The following is a 19570-nucleotide window of genomic DNA, read 5'->3' on the forward strand; positions in this document are numbered from 1 at the left end:
CATTTCAGGACTGCGAGATCCCTCTAGACCATCAGACATAGTGTTGCTAATCCTGCTAATCTTCAAACTGGAACGCGAGGGCACAGATCATAGCCCTTGGTGGAGGCTGTGTCAAAGGCATCTTGTTCAAATCCAACAATTACTTGCTCTCTCTTTCCACTTTCTGCTCTTTCTAATATTTCTTCCTTTGGATTGCATCATTATAGTCCCTGGCAATATCGTCTTTGCCACAGATACGGTTATAAGCTTGCAGCAATTTTTTCCAGTCAGTTTATCTGCATCTTACTGAACCATTTTTTTTTTGCCACTGATGCCTAATTGTGCACAAGCGTGTACCACTTAAATGTCCGTAGTTTTGGCTCACAACTGTTCTCCTTTGGAGGTTCCAGTTCATTAGGAACAATGGATACAATTTTGTCAAGCGATAGGCTGAAGACGATAGTCAGTCTGTATCCCCATGCATTCGCAGTTTTTCTGCTGCCATATTTCAGTTAGGAGTTTTGTTTGTCTTTAAAGACCCTGGGTATTTTTTCCTTCGGTCCTCTGTATTGTGAATCCATGACTGTATTGATGATAATGCTAGTTTCAAAAGTTTACAGCAGCACCATAACTCATTAGATTATCATGTTTGTGGACCGATTAGCTTGTTGTGTTTGTGTTTAACTCTGTACTTCAGAACAGTGTTCTGATAGCCGAAGAGTGACAAACTGATACCAGGATTGTGTCATTGGCTTGTTAGATTTACCGAATACTACAAGAAATTTTGCTAGTCATTTCGTAATGGTGACAAAAAAAAAAATATTTATATATATATATATAAAAAAAATTTTTTATCTTTCCCGACAGTAGTTTGCTGTACTTCTTCGTTTTTAAGGGTAAATCCGAATGCACTCTGAGCAGGATCGCAGTATCTGTGTTATCTGCATGCACATGCTTGTTGAGAGACATTGTCACAGAAGAGCAGTGTTGTATAGCCTGGCCCTGAGGCCTGCCCGTCTTCCTTCCTGTTCGGCGTGAGAGGAATAGACCACAGGTCTGGAAAATACCGTTTTGTCCAGTTGGGAGAATAGCCATTGACCTGCTGTAAAGAAAGGCGGTTTCTCATATGAATATTACATGTCATTGTGATGATTGATCTCAATATTTGTGAGTTGGGTGTTTGGATACCTTATCGGCCCTATAGGAATCCTTTTCTAGACTTTGGTGTGGATTGTTCCAGCCTTAAGGAATATGAGTTTGTAAACTACCATAACTCTGTGGCCTGTACTACGAAGCGGGGTTACCAGCTTATCGGGGTCACTTGTCGGATTTAAGGTAGTCTGGGCAAAATGTAAGTGAACCAATATGTAGTCCATTTAAACTGTGGTACCTTAAATCCGACAAGCCAGTAACCCCATTTCGTAGTATAGGCCACTGGAGAGCGTTTGATTGTTAGGTTTGCATATGTCTGAACCAGTTTCCATACGTGGCCCAACACAGGCCATGAGATCTTCCCAAGGAATTAACTTTTATCCTGCAGACATGGAAGGATTAGTAGATTGCTGAGCGTGCTTGGAGCATTCTTCTGTTTCTCTTACATGCCTTAAAGGGAATTGCTGGCAGAAAACGCTCCCATTTTTCTGTGAGATGATGATGACTTCCAGCTCTCTGGTGTTTTGTAAGAGCTCCACCTTGTGGCGATGGTGCCGGAACTGTTAAAGAAAAAAAAAGTTGGACTGTTGCATGCTTGAATAATGTCCAATAATAGACGCATATTTTAGCTAGTGCGCTCACAGCAAAAAGGCATGTTCTCCTCACCTTTTAAAGAGAGGATCTGCTGTACTGTGTTTAAAATATACTGACATGTTACCAGTAACAGAGTATAACCTCCATAGGCAGCGCTCTAGAGAATGGGCCACTGATTTCTGGGAGAAAAATATTTACACTGTGTGATGAAGGAAGCAAACAGCCATCATTGCTTATGTTGGAGAGATTTTTGTCTTTTATTAAAAGTTAAGATGTTATCACACATTCGGGGAAAGTGTGCCTCTTAGAGCACAGATTCTCTGTGATATGCCACTAAAACAGACGTTTTGAATTAACTGTACTTTTGTAGTTTTAATATATATTTTTTTGCTTCCCTATTCAACTTTTTCTCTTCCAGTAACTGAACTGGAACACATTATCCCAGAAGCATTTTCGATAACATGAACTTCCTAAATGACATTTGCTTGTTTCCAAACGTTCCCATACACTTTCTCCGACACCCCAGAAAGTTTGGTCCTTTGCGTTACTGTGCCTTAAAATAATAGAATCGGATGATTGTGGTGTAAGACCTGACTGGTCCATTAGCTGGGTGGCTAACTGGGCCAAAAACGGCAAATAGCCAAAGCCTAAATTGGCTTTCTAATGTGTGAAAGCTAACAGGCTAAAAGTTAACTGGGCTAAAATCGTTGATATAACTAATTTGTGTCTGTATGATGCTGCACCTTGTCTGGTTATCTGAATTTATGATTCTTCTCTCTGCTCCTTCAGAGAAGCTGTACAACTCCCATGGACCTGAGCTTAGAAGGTCCCTCTTCTCCCTGAAGCAGTTGTTCCAGGTACTGACCCATAATGTGGGATGGAACATCTCCTACCAACCCAAGTACGGGGAGGACGTGTGTCCGAAGGAATTTTAACCTCTGACTTCTTCCCTTTGGAAATGGCAGCTTAAAACTGGCGAATGATTAATGATTTTAATTTTGAAGCTGCTTAAAGTGAAAGCGTCTAAACAGTGAACTGTACAAAATACAACTGAGTGTGAATCTGTAAACTGTGTGCCTGTGACCTCCAGCTGTTTCCCATCATGCTTAAAAAATCTGTAATTATGTTCTGACTGGTTTATGTTTTGAACGGGGAGTTGTGTCGTTTGACCTTTGGGAGTTCAGTGGTGACTGAGACGGGATGCAGGTTAGCTGATTAGCGATCTTCTGTACGATGTATCCTCTTACTTTTTTTCTGACAGACAAAAATGTGAGCCTGCAGGATTACCGTAGGGATAAAGGACGTCTTACACCCATGCTAGGGGCAGCTAAGTGTCTGTCTGTATTGAAAGATGCATGTTCACTGTAGGGGGGACGTCATTTCTGCGCCATGATATTTGGTTTGGCTGGACTAAGCTCTGTTGTGTTTTTTCACGACGTAGGACGACAAAGACCTGGTGCCAGAGTTCGTGAATTCAGACGGGCTCACCTGCTTCATCAAAGTAGGGGCTGAAGCTGACCATAACTACCAGAACTACATTCTGAGAGGTGGGTGGTGGGTGGGGCCTGTTTAAGGGGTCAGAGGTCATGTTTGTCCTGGTGGATGGGGCACAGTCGGCCGGGAATGCGATGGCATCGCTTTTGCTGCTGCGCCGCTGTCCGGGTAAACAGTGGCCGCTCTGCTGTTGTGTAACGGGGCAGTGGGAACGTCGTGTTCTGAAAGGCAGCTGAGGACTCTGGGAAAATGTCTTGTTTATCTCTGTCAGTGGAAATCACACTCAGGCTTGTTTAAATCAAGGAAACAAGGAAAAGCCATTGTTTACTCTGAGGGCTCCTGTTTAGGTGCCATCTGCATTGGCCCTCCTCTTCTCTGGGTATTGACCCCACCCCAACTTATCCCCAAAATTTTGCCTATAGCCCTCAGCCAAATCATGCTGTTTGTGGACGGGATGAATGGTGTGATTCACCACAATGAGACCTTACAGTGGCTGTACACCCTGTGTGGGAGTTTGGTAAGTGTGTTCAGCTTCTTTGTAATTAATTAATTTACAAACACTAACAAACAAATAGATAAATGAACAAAAAAATTAACTGCCATTAAGCAAAATTTGCATCAACTTGGCTAAAATGAGATTTTTTCCTGGTCTTTTCATGAGTAAGATTCAATGAGTCTGTTGGATGTTTTGCGCGTAAGGCCTTATCCGATGTGAGGTGCAGTGGCTCCATCTTGTGGCGGGACATGTGTATTGCCTCCCTCTCTATCCACTCACTCTCCCGCTCTGTCTGGCTCAGTCACGGCTGGTGGTGAAAACAGCCCTGAAGCTGTTGATCGTGTTTGTGGAGTACACGGAGTCCAACAGCCCGCTGCTTATCCAGGCCGTGAACACTGTGGATGGCAAAAGGGGTGAGTCGGCCTGCCCTCGCTGGAAATGCAGTACCTTGAAAAGCACACTCACCCCGGCCCTGTGGAGTGATTTGCGTTCTTCTGAGGCTGCACTAATGCTTCTTGTGTGTGTTTGTTTCCAGGTGCAAAGCCTTGGTCCTACCTAACAGAGATCCTGGAAGAGAAGAACGGTTCAGACAGTGAGCTTCTTATCTATGCCATGTCACTTATCAATAAGGTATGACGTTCTCCTGACCCCACTGCGCACCACATGGTGCCTGTGAGATCAGGCCATGGGAACCGCATTTACAGAATGGCACTTTCCAGCTCAATTACCAAAACGCAGATCTGCCAGGATCTTCACCAATCAACCAGCTTTTTCCCTGATTCCATCAGGCTGGCTGTTTGTTAGGTGTGGTGCTCTGGGTTCTTGGTTCATTAGTCCATGCTGTCTATATGAGGGTATGGTTTGTAACCGTTTCCACTGTTCTGCGCAGGCCCTGGCAGCCTTGCCAGATCAGGACTCTTTCTACGATGTCGCAGACTGTTTGGAGCAGCTGGGAATGGAGAAAATCATGCAGAAGCACATGAACATCAAGGGCACTGACCCCGATTTGAAGCAGCAGTTCACCATATACGAGGTAGGATCTCAGTCTTCTACAACTAGGCATTCCCGTGTCCTAAAGCGAGTGACAAATTTTATTGCACTGATTATTCAAGGGTTGTGGGTTCAAATCCCACCCCTGCTATGTGTATGTGCAGTTTGAATTTATTCAGTGTGTTTCCTCTACAAACTCTGGTTTCCCTAAATAAATATACTTTTATGTGATATAACGTCTGCAAATATAATGCTCTTGGATGTCAGGTTGAGTTTGTATTATGTCCTGTGGTGTACTGATGTGCAGGCTGGGTACAATTTTTGGCCTGACTCATGATGACACTCAGAGATTTTGTTTGTGAATAAACACTTTGTATCTGATACTTTCTGGTTCACAGAAAAACCATTGTTATAGTTTTTATACCATGTCGTAGAGTTTTACATGACCAAGCCCAGACAAAAAATGTGGAATTGGCTGAACAGTATTGGTGATGATACAAGGCAAAGAGGTGTGGTCTAATGGCTTCTGTCACCTTGCCCGGCTGGCATCGCATTCAGTGTCACCCTGCCTTGTGCCCTATTCTACCTTAACAATGGATTAGTGTTAATAATAATTGAGATCACTTAGATATGATTATGTAGCTGAAGTGTGTGGGTCAGTGGGTTAAGCCGCTGTGGCCAAGATCAGAAGGTTGCCTGTTGCAGCCCTGCCTTCGACAGAATAGTCACATTTTCCTTTGGGCCTTTCGAAGGCCCTTAATCCCCCATAATGCTCCAGGGGCGCCAAATAAATAGGCTGATTCGGCGCTCTGACCCCTAAGCTTCGCTCTCAACTGTATATGCATGTGTCTCAAAGCAGAGCATGATGGGATATGTGTGAAGAAGCACTCCAGTGTACCTGTACTCATTCTTGTGCAAATAAAGCATCATTTCTACTTTTATTTCTATGCTTGGTTCTGTGACTGTGGCGTTTTGTGCCGGTTTGTAAGCAGTGTGCTCCCACTCTCATGCAGAACGCGCTGCGTTATGAGGACGGCGACGTGGAAGAGGCCATGCCCACCACCCGGCGGGACCGGCGTAAGCTGGCTCCGAGCGCCGAGGAGGGCAGGAGGAGCCGCAGGTCCTCCGCACAGAACCTGGTGGACGGTCCTCTGCCCCTTGTCTTCTCATCCCCTGAAGGGACCCCTACGGACCCGGTCCAGGGGGATATCCCAGTGCCCCCGTTATCCAGGAATGGTTCTGCTAGAAGTTCTGCCAGCTCAGAACCGCAGGTGCCGTCAGCTCCGTAAGTGTCCCTTCTCTCCTGGGTCTGCGCGTCCTGGAACATGCTTCTCTGTGGTACTGTTTTGTTTGCTTTGCCTAAGTTTGTGTGCATGATAAGAAACTGCAAAAAGATACTTATTTCCTGATTTTTGATTTTTTTTTTTGTTTGTTTATTTTGAACATGCACGGCTCGCCATAACTACTCTAAGATAATACCTACCAACAATTAGGCATGGCTGACATTTAGATACAAACCTCTGACTGATGCTTGCGTGGGAGCACTGTGATCACGGATTAAAACTAATACTGTAGTTTTTAAATGAAGAAAATGCAAGTAAAATGCTGCTGTGTCTTTAACAACTACTTCCCCCCCCCCCCCCCCCAGCTTCCTGGAGCGTGATGTGAGTAATGTCAAACTGCCAGAGACAGGAAGTGATGGGGCATGCGGTTCAAATATAATACTGAAGGACCCCAGGTGGCTAAAATGGCCTGCCAGCTCGGCCCTTATGTGGTCATGGCTGGTTGTGGCAGCTCCCTTTTGGACGAACCTGACGGTGAAGTTTAAAATGTCACTGCACCTGCAGTTCGCCGCAGGTCACTGTCGAATGAGCACTGCGGTTTCTCTAGACAGCCTGTGCTGTAGAGGAGTCATTTCACTACCTGCTTTTGCACCATTTTCCGGGAGGAGATGAGCTCATAACTTGTACATTGTTTGGCTCAGCTCTAATCTTTTAAACTTGATTTGAAATTGTCAGATTTGGCGGAGGTGAGGGCTACCTTCTGTGCTCTCTGCGGCCTCAGTCCCAGTATGAAAAGCAAAGTCAGGTGCTAAAACAGTGTCCATCAGCAGTGTAAATCACTCTGGAAATTGCGTAAACGCCGCTGTGTTCCCACTGCGCAGTGCCAGACTTTAGCACTAGGACCAGGGAGACATGGACGGAACCCCCGTTTCTGGGCCTTCGGGATTCACGCCGCTGAAGTTTGCGCCTGCGCAGTGTGAGTCAGTGGAGCAAGAAAAGTACTGCCGTAATTATGTTCAACTGTTAACCGCAACTATCGTGGTACAAACTTGCAAGTCTAAACCAGAACAGCGGATATTGTTTTGGTATCAGTTACCAAATCTCTTAATAAAATAAGCAGAAATAAGTTCCTTAATCTCCTTATTGACATTTGAAAAGGGTTTTCATGTAATGTACCATTACAATAATTACATTAAAATAATTACAGATGACTGATAGTAACTCAAGAGGCGTTGCAGCTGCAATGTACTGTCTTTTTCTAAGTATAAAACAAATTTTAACCAGTTAACAATAAATAGTATTGAATATGCGCATACATTCCAAATATGATTTATATGTGAAAGACACTGAACCAGTCAGTCTTGTTTTGTAGATTGTAATCCTTTAGACTCAACATACCTTAGTCCAGTGTGCGGATCGGTAGAGAGTTTGAGTGTCTTAAATCAAAAGTACGGAGTTTAACTCCACTGAACTTATTAGAAGTGAATGAATCTAGGTTGTTCGGATAGACGGTTTTTAATTTAGTTTTATGCCTGGTTATCGCAGTAAGGCCACTTTAAAAAAAGAAAAATAATAATTGGTTCTCGCCCCCTCCCGACCCGCCGAAATGCCTCGATCCGATTTTTAATTTTTTTTTTATTTCGTAAAAATCGCTTGGAAAACGCCCAAGAATGACGAAATTTGAATTTCCCATTCCAAGACGTGGGTCAAAGGGCTTGAATCAGACGTGAATCGTTGTAGTGTGTATATGTTCAGTCTTTCTCAAAGACTTTTGAAGGAATAGTTCATGGACAGTGTGTTTGAATAGAACAGGGTTTCGTGATGTGATTTGGGCCAGTGCAGTTAAATTCCTACAGTCTTGAAAATACTAGCTTCAATCTAGTTTTCTCAAAATTGTGTAATCCTAGTCTTGGAATGGTTTCATGAACCTAAATTTGTCTCTACCTGAGATGGGCTGTGCAAAGATTTAAATCTGGGGAAGTGATGTGGTACATGTTCTTAAGTACTTGTTTGTAGAGTTGCATTTCCTTGTTCAACCATTCAGGTTCCTGTATTTTGTAAATTCCTCGTGTTTTAACATGTTTTAATACACTTTCTTTCTAGATATATATTTTAAAATCTTGGTTGTCATTCCCATTCTAAATGAACAAACAGAATATTGGTTTCAAATAGTATCGTTTTTATATTCACGAATGAAACATCAGCATAAAGTATCCAAATCCAGAGTTGGGAAGGCATTTATGAGAGACACATGGATCAAGGAATTTACATTCTTGTATTTTCTTACATTTAATACATTTGAAACGCAACAAACTGGAAGAACTGAGGAGGCGTACTAAGTAGGTCTGCTCTCTTCGGTATGTACTTTCAAATATGTATTTTCTTACATATTTGAAAGTCCAAACAGTCAATCAAAATTTGTAAAAAAAAAAAATAAATAAAAAAAAAAAAAATCCCTCCCCCCCCCCCCCCCGACCCACCCCCTCCAAAAAAAAAAGGACGAGAACCAATTTTTGTTTTTAAGTGGCCTAATGTTTGTAGTGTTTGTAATTTTGAGCGCACACGTGCTGGTGACTAAAACGATGAATATCACAAGTATTCTGTGACGTTAGTTGGCCGAGTAAATACTAAAACTGCCCTTTTAAGTATAATCCGTGGAGGCTGCGTAACATTTTGTTCTTCTGACAAACCATGTGTGTAAATGTTTCACTTGGAACATAGCTGTCCTGGCGAAATATTTCTTTATTTAAAAATAGAGTATGAAAAGTTTCTGTAACATTCTGCCCCCGCCCGGCTACATTTAGCAGGTGGTTACAGCCGGGGATAGTGGAGCGTTTTGGGTCATTTGTCGTCTTGCTCCGTGTGGAGGCTGTTTGTTTAAATGTACATTGCACTCGCTTTCGCAAATGCACCCTGTTGCTTATGCTAGATCACGATGAATGCGGTTTAACTTGACACCACGGCTAACAGCGCATCTTTCGTTTGCTCGCAGCGCACCTCATGCTGTACTGCACCCTGTTTTATTTTATAAATGACAGAAAGCATGTGTCTATAACTAATATTTAGTAGCAGCTTAAAGCTATTCAGTAATGCGTAAATTTTCTTTTATGACTGGTTATTTTCTCGGGTCACCTTTCAGTAAACATTCAGTTGGTGTTTTAAAGCCGTGTGGTGTGCTTGCTTACATGGTGTGTTCCATCCCTACTAATAGCCTCTCCTCACATCATTCAACATGCCTGTCTCTCTCTTACTATCCTGGTCCTTCCACTAGGGGGCGCTCTTTCATCAGTCATTATCTGTCCAGTAAGGGGGGTTCTAGACGGTCAAGGTTGTTTAACAAGGCAAGGTCAATAACCGAGGAGTCTCCTGCCGCTGCTATCAGGTCTGTAAACCGAATCATTGCTTCTGGGTCTCTCTTATCCCTATCTAACTGATCCATGTAATTTTTCCTTCATTTTAATACATTTCTGCTCTTTATTCATCTCCTTAAGCTCCAGTGCATTAGATTTTAATTTCAGGCGCGCATCAGCCTTGCTTACGAAAGCAGAAACGCCGCTGGCAAATCGAAAGCTGTGTTTTGTTTAAGCACTAGAGCTCACTTTTTGTGTGTACACAATATGGTAATTCTTTTCAGCTTGTGCCATACCAGAAAACTTTGCTGTGGAGCCTGGTGTTGAATTGTGCATTGTGTTGACACTGTGATTATTAAAATGGGCTCTGTGCCTGTGGGGATTTAATGGGTCTCCCACCCCCCCACTATCAAACTATACAATCTGCCACCTCCACCCTGTTGAGACTTGATAGAAATGTTCGAAAGGCTTTGTAAGGAAGGGATTAGTGTTTCCCCCACTAAAAAGGACTTCTAGGAGTTCTCTCCCTTCCACAGCTGAGAGGATTTGGAGAAACTACTCCCCCCCCACACACACCAGTGATGTTGGCTTTCCAGAAATGAATAAAGGACATGTTGAACCATGCCTCTTTTTTTTGGGTGCCGGTGCCCTGTCCCTCCCCAGATCCTCCACATTCCCTTGGTGCCTCACTTATCAAACGGCAAAGAGCCAGAGGCGTTTATTTGCACTTCCTGTGTACTCCATCTCAGACGTTTCCCAGGAAGCATTTCCGCAAAGCATTTTCAGTGAGACAGGCTTCAGTTAAGAACACTTTTGAGTGTCGGCCAGTCAGTTTTGTGCTGTTTATACAAAATGCATTTGTTTTTTATCCCCAAGACAACCTGCCGTTGCATGTATCTTTCAAAACGGGCAGCAACCCGGAATCCACTTAAATTTATTCCGAAGTTTTATATAGTAAAAATTTAAAATATTCTGAGTGTTTCTTTTGGAGAATGTGAACTAATCCCCTCAGCTTTCAATGTAAAAGAATGTAACAACCGTTCAGTTCCTCAAACTTTTTGAGTTCATGTCTTAATCTTTTATTCCTCCTTGACCACTGTTTTCAACATTTTTCCCCTTTCTGTAAATGAAACAAGTTTTAAATTATTTAAATATAAAAAACCTTCAACTTAAAATTTCAGAATATTCTAGTGTTTTACCACACTGATAAATGTGCACTATTGTCTTCTCAGGTATTGCACACTGGCAACCTGTGTGTGTGTGTGTGTGTGTGTGTGTGTGTGTGTGTGTGTGTGTGTGTGAGAGAAAAAGAGAGAGAGAGTGTGAGTGAGTGTCATTTACTTGTTCGTTTATTTTTGTTTTTGAAGCACTGAAAAGGACTTGAGTCTGTTCCCAGAGTTGACGATCGGCAACACAGTGCAGTGTGTCAGGCAATGGGGGCCACACACACACACACACACACACCTAAAGTAGCCCTGCTTATTAGAAAAGACACAAACAGGCTTTTCTGAGTTACCAGTTGCACACAAGCTTTAGTGTGAGTAACTGTATCGGATGGGGCTGTCATGAGGAGGATCGTTATTGCCTTGGCTGTGGCTCACTCTGTGTGTGTGTGTGTGTGTGTGTGTGTGTCTGTCTGTGTGTGTGTGTCTCTGTCTGTCTTTGTGTGCCTCTGTCTGTCTTTGTGTGTGTGTGTGTGTGTGCCTATGTCTCCTCCTGTTTGCAGTCCATCTCCCACAGACTCCACTTCTGTGGAGAACCAGAACCAGCCTCAGCCTCCGCTGAACACTCAGTCTCAGACCGAGGACAGCGGCGTCTTCAAGTAAGTACCCACCAGAGTGATTTTGAACATGGTGAGGTGAAGTGGGTCCGGTGTTAGGAAAACAGGGTTCTAATCACACGCTGAGAAAAAAAAAAACTTTACTGTGCGAATCGCTGGATGCTCCACATGTCATTGTATGCAGCTCCGTCACCCTTTCGAATGACAGCTCCGCATCACGGGTCGGAACTTGAAAACATGGAACTAGAACGTTTTTGAGTCTGTTATGACAAGCTTCTGCTGTGATGCTTCTCGGCATGGAGAATAGATGCTTTACGGTTTGTCTGTGGGGACTTTGTTGGTTAAATGTCTGTGTGGAAGTTCTTGTGAAGAAGCTGTCCTGTGGAGAGGAGGCAGATTGATTCAGTAAACTTCGTTATGAGTTTTACACTTGCGGACTGAGTCCTGCTCTCCTGTGAGCTTCCTCCAATTATGTCCTGTCCCTGCACGTTTCATCTCTGCTTCCTCCTTTTAGTCTTCTCTCCCTTATGATGTTTGGCCGGCATCCTGATCTCATTCCTGCGTTGCTCCGTCCTACATTCCTCTTGTCCGCAGTCTTCTCTCCTTTTACTGGATGACCCGCGTTGAATCTCTGCTCGCCCTCTGTCGTGAGGGACGTGGCACAGGGAGGTTCGAGTGATCCTTCCCGAATGTTCACACGGCGCGATGATGCGGGACGGGGTTGTGTTCTCTTGAGGATCGGCTCCCTCCGTACTGAGCTTTTTATTTGCATCCCGTCAGCGTAGTTGTCAGTCCAACTGGCTGTTCAGGATCTTTAGTATTTTGGACTGAAAATTATGAGATGTTTTGGGAGTGATATGAATATAGGAATATTTCTATGGGAAAAGGCTTTAGGCTGCTTCTCTGTGGTAGGTCAGCCATGTTCTCATCACTCTTACCCCTCTCTCGTTTTTTCATCATTCCTTTTGTTGTATTAATTAGCGATAAACCAAAATTTTAAGCATCGTAAACTATTGTTTTGAAGCTCTTTGATCCTCTGTGATTTAGTGCAACACACTCATTATTTACTTTACTTAGGTGTTTCCAGTAAAAATATTAACAAGATACTGATGCTTATAAACATCTTGGGATTTGAACTGGTTCTGCTAATGTAACCAAATCCTTAAAGCTGCCATTACCTGGCCAGTTGTAGGCGGCTGGTTGGCTTCTTATTGGTTTAGCTTAAACTCTGTCCAAACGGGTGGTTTTTGTGTCATTGGATGGTGTGTGTCTGTAACGACTGGGCATGCCTTCCTCTCTTAAACAAAATGTTTCTCCTCAGCCTGGAAGCCTGTAGTATAAATATGGACAAACCAGTTCTCAGAAGGTTTGAGTAAGTATGGTTGGGGGGGGGTGGGGTCGCTCTTATGATAAGAGGTGATCAGGGGTGGTTTGGTGATGGTGTTGGGGAACCTGTTGCTTCTGCATTCTTTTATTTTCATCCAAATCTTATGGGTTTTTCTCCATTTATATTTTTGCAAATTAATATCTCTTGGTAGCTGCTTGCGCATCTCAGTTGTATCCTTTCTCATCCCACTGGCAAACGTACCGATCTGGACGGCTTGCGTTCAAGGGAGGCATCGCAGTATATTAAAATGATTCTTGTTGCTCCAGAAACAATCACCATGTGAACAAAGATTTGCAGAACCCTCAGCAGGCAGGGAAACCAGTAAATATTTGTAAGTCACCCTTCAATGTAAAAATGCAAATGTGATTGAAGGGAATGACTTGCTTTCATCATGTGATTTTTATTTATTTATTTTACAAAGGGAAACTGAACAATTGACACTAGGGCAGTGCAATTCTGTTGGTTGTAAAGATGGAGCTTTGCCAGGTATTCAGCTTCCTGGAGCTCCGTCTATTATGAAACGTTGCACAAGTATTTTCTTCTTTTACTAGAATGCATGTTAAACATGTTTTTAATTGCTTTTGAATGCACTGGCTTAATTTTGTGATTTATTTATCAAAAAAATTATTGAATTGGCTCGAGTGTTAACATGAGTGTTACTGCTCTGAAAACACCTTCACCTTCCACCTGCTCATTAAAGAATCCCGTAACGATTTCTGGTTAATCCTCACCACTTACTGAACCATCCAGATCATCACTGTTTCCTATCCTCAGTGACTCAGGCCAGCCGATTTGGTCCTTACGGTGCGGAGGCCACGTGCGCTGATGACACGGTCGGTTCAGGACTTTGACGGCCTGTTCTCCGTGGTGATTTGGGTTGGTTGTTGGTGGGATATGGTCAACATGGTTTTTGTGGCTGGGGACAGGTTAGTGGTCCTGCTCGTAGGTTGTAGTGTGATATCACTAACGATACTTAACCTTTTCTGAGGAGGACGCCATGTCCGCTGAGGGCTGCAGATTGCTGAATCGGCATGTCTCTGCTTTTAAAATGAATACCGCATTCCTTCGTGGTGCAATCGGTGACTTATTTGTGAATATTTGGGTTTTCTTTCAGAGGTCAATAAGCTAACATTTTTGCACTGACAGGCAACTGAAAGCATGTAATTCTGCTTAAAATAGCAGCTGGTGGTGGTAGAGGTTTAGGCAGCGGCACTGGCGTGCCAATGACGAGGGAGTGAATCGTTTTGCCTGTAGGGGGCGTATGCCACGAGGTCACGGTCTGCTTCATCCCACAGGGGTAACTTCCTGCGCAATCTGGAGGCGACCCAGTGGGAGCGACGAAAGAGGCAGTCCATCCATGGCACTCAGCCGGAGGGACCCTCCCCCAAACCCGAAGAGCCCTGCCAGAACAGCACTGCTGCTGAAGGTACGCTGGCGCCCCCATCTGGAGGCATGTGGGAAATATTTTTGTCCAATTATGGCATTACATGAACATCTGTGCCTTTGTGGTTGGAGACCATATTACCGACCTTATTACCAACCTTTTAGCAGGACCTGTTACCCATCTCTTACTGTTTGTGCTGTTTGATGCTCAGTTTGTAGCTGAACTGCAAAGTTAAGCTGAACATCTGCCATAACTGATTGTAATGTTGCCGTTAAATCGCTATTATGAAACGGAACAGAATGTCCCACCAGGGGAAATTCTCCTTTGCCGATCAAAACTTCGGTCAAGCTGTCAATAGCTGGTTGCTAGGTAACTGTCAGAGTCCATATGTAAGTCAAGGACTAGTCAATGGAGCAGTTGGCCACTCTAGGCAGTGAGGGTCACAAGGCAGGAGAGGGTGGGTTTTCTGGTATGGGGAAGTGGTCGGGGGTTCTATGGGGGTGGAGTTAAGGGTGGGGGCTGCTTTTCTGCCCCAGTAAATGAAGCATCACTGGCAGAGTTTGCAGGGTGGGGGGGGTCACAGAAGCATAACAATGGTTGCTTGGCAGAGGGGCAGAGAGGGTGCCACTGGCATAGTAATGAGAAAGGAAAACATTGTGAGGACTGGGGTGGGGGGGCACGATCATCTGTCACACACGCTCTCTTCGGCTCCATTCAGACCAGGAACTTTCCATTTCATAACCCTAATTACAGCAGTTCTGATAAACGCTCGGGCCATCAATCCTCCAAATGGGTTTAACAGCCTGTTATGGCTTCTCCTGCGATGCTTTGGGAATTATGAAACCTGTCTGTTTTGGGCCTTCGATCGCTGGCAGGCGCCCGGCGGTCGTAGGCAGCATGAACGTGGTGTGGTGACCTTTCTTGTGGTTAGGGGGCCAGTGGAGTGTGATGTCTGCTTGTGGAAACATCACTGCAAGCCAGCAACACACTGGGTTGCAGTTTTGGGGTCGGGGTCCTACATGGAACCTGCAGAGTTGGTTTGGTTTGGGTGGAATATGGCCATGTCTGGTTACAGATGTGGATTATTGTCTGGCCTTGAAAAAATAATGTAAACGCATCAGAGTTTTGCCTCGGTGATCTATCTCACTTGTATGTCCGTTTAGACAAAAGCGTCTGCCAAGTAAATGCAATATGAGTCCAAAAATAACAGCAAGCAATTTACAGGTTAAATGGATCAGTCAGTGCCGTTTAACTGTGCTCACTTATATTCTGTGTGTGTCTGTGTGTGTCTGTGTGTGTGTGTGTGTGTCTGTGTGTGCACACGCACATGTTTGTGACACCAGACCGCAGTCAGCTGGAAGAACGCAGAAAGGCCGGCATCTCTGCTGTCGTCCTGCAGCAGCCTGAAGTTAAATGCGTGACGCATGATGAATTCGGTAAGACACAGGACATCTCTCACCTCGTCTCACCTGTGCCTTTCCTCCCTGCCCACGAAAGCTTTCCTTCTCGGAATTGAAACACACCCAGTGGGGCTCACTGGAGGACTAGATATCATCCAGTGTTTGTAATTTATCAGATATGCGGTTTCCACAAGCTCTAACGAATCAAAAGTGAAAATGCCTTCTGTAAAATGAGTATTCATATTTTGTTCTTGTATATTAACATGTGATTGATTAAATGATCAGCGAATCACACCATAGCGCACATTCACTCATTCAGTTTTTTTGAGGCGGAAATGGGGCATTTGAGGACTCCTTTCTTTCAGGCGAGACAGAGAAGCTGTTGAGACTGTTAGCTGTTTCTGTTGCTCTCAGATCCTTAGCAGGGTAGACAGCAGGGCAGCAAAGCTCAGCTCCCCTGCTGGGAGCCGTTACGGGTATGGGCTGCATTTTCTGCCTCCCTTTCTCCCTGGCTTGGATGAAACTTCGGAGTAGGTGGCCTGAAATGCAAGTGTTTGGATGTCACGTGGAGCGGTCTCTGGTGCAGAGAAGGACTGGGAGAGAGAGAGACAAAAGGGGATTGAGGGAGACTATGATTGAGGGAATTGAGGGAGGCTAGAATATGAGGTGATGCTGCTGGTTACTCATGGAGATCAAAGACTGGATAAGTGTTTTTTTTCCTTTGTACATTCAAGGTGTTTTTTAAAAACCACATTTCCAGATCCAGCTGTAATTGCTGTATGGTTTAAAATATGCAGAGAAACTGTCAACAATACTATCTGATCTTTGGAACATTTTGGGGGAATATACTGTATATATGAGATTTTGTTTTCAATGTTGTGTATTAAGGGCTGAGATTTGGCTGCCCTTATTGTGTTCTGTATCATGTAGAGAGAAGGTGTGTAGACATGGGAGGTGCAGATGTGTGTGGATCAGGCGTAATACAGATCTGGTATTTGTTGGAGTTGTGGTGTATCGTTATAGTTGCAGATGTCAGGCGATGGAGTTTGGGTTCATGTACATGTGTAACTGTTCTCTTGGCTCAGGTGGAGAGATCAAGCGACAGGGCAGTGTGGTAGAGCAGCGCAGCACCCTCTCCAGTGACAGGAAGTTCATGCTGGACATGCTCTATGCCAAGGACCCCGTTGGCTCCCTGACCATGTCGACAACAGAGGAAGAGAGTCCTTCAGCAGGCGAATCTGAGGCTGGAGATGGGGAGGAGCCCGACACCGAGAGGCGGAGCCTAGCACATCGGCAGGCGGAGCTGGAGAGCTTGGAGGGTAGCATGCGGGCGGCCAAGGCACTGCTGGCGGAGGGGAAGCAGGTCCGGGCCGTGCGTCCGCAGTACAGCATCGACGCGGAGACCAACACGCTCAACCTGGAGACCACCCTGATGACACCGCTGTCTAGGGGTAGCCAGGGCGGCTGGGACCGTCTGCAGCCTTCCAACAGGCAGTTGCGCATCAAAGACCTGGACTTCTCCGACCTCCAGGAAGAAGAGGACATCGACGTGCTGGATGTTGATTCTTTTGATGCTGGTGTGCCTAACGGAGTGCCGCCACCCCCACCGCCCCTAGCTGGCTTGGGGTTTCCTCCGCCGCCACCCCCGCCACCTCCCCCGGGGGTTCCAGGTCTGGGCTCCCCTCCTCCACCTCCTCCCCCACCTGGCACCGGTCTCCCTGGCCTACCTCCGCCACCCCCAGCCCCTGGCATGCCCCCTCCTCCACCCTCAGCGAGTCCAGACCCCGCTTTCGCTAAGAAGAGGAAAACTGTCAAGCTCTTCTGGAAGGAGCTAAAGCAGTCGGACAGCCCAAGAAAATGCAAGTTTGGCCGTGGTACGGTGTGGGCGTCGCTGGACAAAGTGACCGTGGACACAGCCAAACTGGAGCACCTGTTTGAGTCCAAAGCCAAAGAGCTTCCTGCAGCTAAGGTGTGTATGACAACCGTCTCCAGCAATGATTCTGTATTATTACCCTAATTCATCATACCTGCACAGTTCATTTACCGGTTTAACATTAAAACTGTCATCAACTCTCCCTGCTGCTGTTTCTGCCTCTTCCCTGAAAAATGGACGGGATGCCTTTGAAAATACAAGGATCTGCAAATAGTTGTACTTGTATTAAGTAACCAAAGATGGAAGTGCAGAGTCTGTTTCTCTCATTTTGCGGTTTCATTTCCTCGTCCTCTATGTACCCAGAGAGGGTCTGAGGTGAAGAAATCCGAGATAGTCGTCCTGGATCCCAAGAGGAGCAATGCGATCAACATTGGCATGACCGTCTTACCTGCTGTCCACATCATCAAGACCGCCATTCTTAATTTTGATGAGTTTGCCATTAATAAAGAAGGAATCGAGGTAGGACTGTGGCACCAGCATTCTGAATATCAGGGGTCAGCCTATTTGTACTTATTGGGAGAGATTGTGTGCCTCTAGGTTAGGACCCTTTGCCTATGATCAGAAGGTCTTTGGTTTAAATCCCAGGCTTAGCAGAGTTATTGAACTGTTGGGCCCTTGAGCAAGACCCTTAACCTCAGTTGCTCCGGGGGCTTCTTGCCACTCTCTTAAGTACTTTGCATAAAAGCATACGCTGAAATAAATATGTACATAGTTTTATATACATATTATGACCTAGTATTAGTGTCTGTGGAGTAAAAATGGGTAAAAGGGCAGGATCTAAATAGCTTTATTGTGACTTGGGTTCAAATTCCTTAAATACTGTAGCTCCAATCTCCTTGATCAGATGCATAGCTAACTAACCCCCCCATCCAATTCTGCCCACTCTGTCTGATCTGTCTGGTGGTGCCAGAAAATTTTGACCATGATGCCAACAGAGGAAGAGAAGCAGAAGATCCAGGAGGCACAGCTGGCCAACCCAGATATGCCACTGGGCACAGCCGAGCAGTTCCTGCTCGCCCTGTCCTCCATCAGCGCCCTGGCCGCCAGACTGCAGCTCTGGGCTTTCAAGCTGAACTACGAGACACTGGAGAAGGTCTGTCACTCTCTGCTCTGGAAAGGAAACGCGCTGTTACCTCCATGTCTGCACCGCAGAAGGATGCGGGGTTGGCAGCTTTCACGCATCTGGCGTGATACTCAAGCTTTCTGACTGTCACGCTCACACAAGAAATCTGACTGCAAATCTATATTATTCCACTATAAACCTAAAATTAACTACATTAAAAGCTTTGGGGAAGTTTGCAAGCCCTACAAACTATTACATGCATGTAAATGAGTGTGCGGATCTTTTTCGCATTGAAAATTTCATGCCGGCCAGCTGACAGAAGTTGGCATCCCTGTTGGCATCCCTGTTGGCATCCCTGTGGATTATGTTTAATACCATATAGTATTGTATCGTGCCTCATTCAGAATTAACTGCCTATGACCGTATGTTTATTTGCTGTTAATGCGTCACAGAAAAAAAGTCTGCAAATTGCAATGACAGATATTCACCAGCAGATGGACTCTCCGTCCAAAACAGTGGTGGTTGGCAAGGTTTCTGCCTTTTTAATGCCTGTTCTCATTGGTGGCTTTAGGAGGTTGCAGAGCCCCTGTTCGACCTTAAACAAGGAATGGAGCAGCTCGCTAAGAACCAAACATTCAAGCGCATCCTAGCAACCATTCTGGCCACAGGAAACTTCCTGAACAACTCCAGCGTAAGTGTCCCCCCCCCCCCCCACCACCCTGGTATGCCATTAGTGACTGTCCACAGGTTGCTGGTGCGTTTTAGTGCGGCCGTTTTCACAAGACAAAAACAAATGCAGCAAAAAAAAAAGAGACGCAGATGGGTATTTCTGTGAGCCTAAAACCAGCCTAAAACGTTGATTTGCTGTTATTTAAACGCGAGTCGTCGTTCTTACTAAGGGTGTGGGGTTGTGGCGCTGCTCACATATTCAGCTGACTGCCCCTCCCCACATGAGCCCACTATGACATTGGTCACTTTGTACCCCTGTAGGCCAAGGGCTTTGAGCTGAGCTACCTGGAAAAGGTGACCGAGGTGAAAGACACGGTGCACCGACAGTCGCTCCTGCATCACATCTGTAACTTCGTGGTGGAGAAGTACCCAGACACGTCGGATGTGTACTCCGAGATCGGCTCCCTCACGCGCTGTGCGAAAGTGAGTCTGCCGTCAGCCTCCGCTCGTACCCGCGCCTCATGTGCTTTTGCATAACCTCTGGTGTGGTCTGAATAGCCACCATAAGAAGATCCAATTAAGACAACAAAGCAGGGTAGATTTAATCTAGGATCAG

General features: G+C 45.2%; 1 protein-coding gene across 1 annotated transcript in view; it reads left to right on the forward strand.

The window, feature by feature from the left end:
- Nucleotides 1-19570, forward strand: part of fhod1 (formin homology 2 domain containing 1) — a 38586-nt gene that overhangs the window by 13116 nt on the left and 5900 nt on the right. The window contains exons 4-20 of the mRNA XM_049031543.1: nucleotides 2515-2582; nucleotides 3167-3272; nucleotides 3642-3736; nucleotides 4017-4128; nucleotides 4251-4345; nucleotides 4605-4748; nucleotides 5719-5990; nucleotides 9260-9370; nucleotides 11065-11160; nucleotides 12440-12490; nucleotides 13801-13931; nucleotides 15233-15325; nucleotides 16375-17258; nucleotides 17526-17681; nucleotides 18133-18315; nucleotides 18857-18976; nucleotides 19276-19437. Coding sequence (XP_048887500.1) covers nucleotides 2515-2582; nucleotides 3167-3272; nucleotides 3642-3736; nucleotides 4017-4128; nucleotides 4251-4345; nucleotides 4605-4748; nucleotides 5719-5990; nucleotides 9260-9370; nucleotides 11065-11160; nucleotides 12440-12490; nucleotides 13801-13931; nucleotides 15233-15325; nucleotides 16375-17258; nucleotides 17526-17681; nucleotides 18133-18315; nucleotides 18857-18976; nucleotides 19276-19437 — 2879 coding nt within the window. The remainder of the gene's footprint in view (nucleotides 1-2514; nucleotides 2583-3166; nucleotides 3273-3641; nucleotides 3737-4016; nucleotides 4129-4250; nucleotides 4346-4604; nucleotides 4749-5718; nucleotides 5991-9259; nucleotides 9371-11064; nucleotides 11161-12439; nucleotides 12491-13800; nucleotides 13932-15232; nucleotides 15326-16374; nucleotides 17259-17525; nucleotides 17682-18132; nucleotides 18316-18856; nucleotides 18977-19275; nucleotides 19438-19570) is intronic.

Source organism: Brienomyrus brachyistius, chromosome 11 (assembly GCF_023856365.1).
Source record: "Brienomyrus brachyistius isolate T26 chromosome 11, BBRACH_0.4, whole genome shotgun sequence".
In the NCBI taxonomy this organism is placed as follows: domain Eukaryota; kingdom Metazoa; phylum Chordata; class Actinopteri; order Osteoglossiformes; family Mormyridae; genus Brienomyrus; species Brienomyrus brachyistius.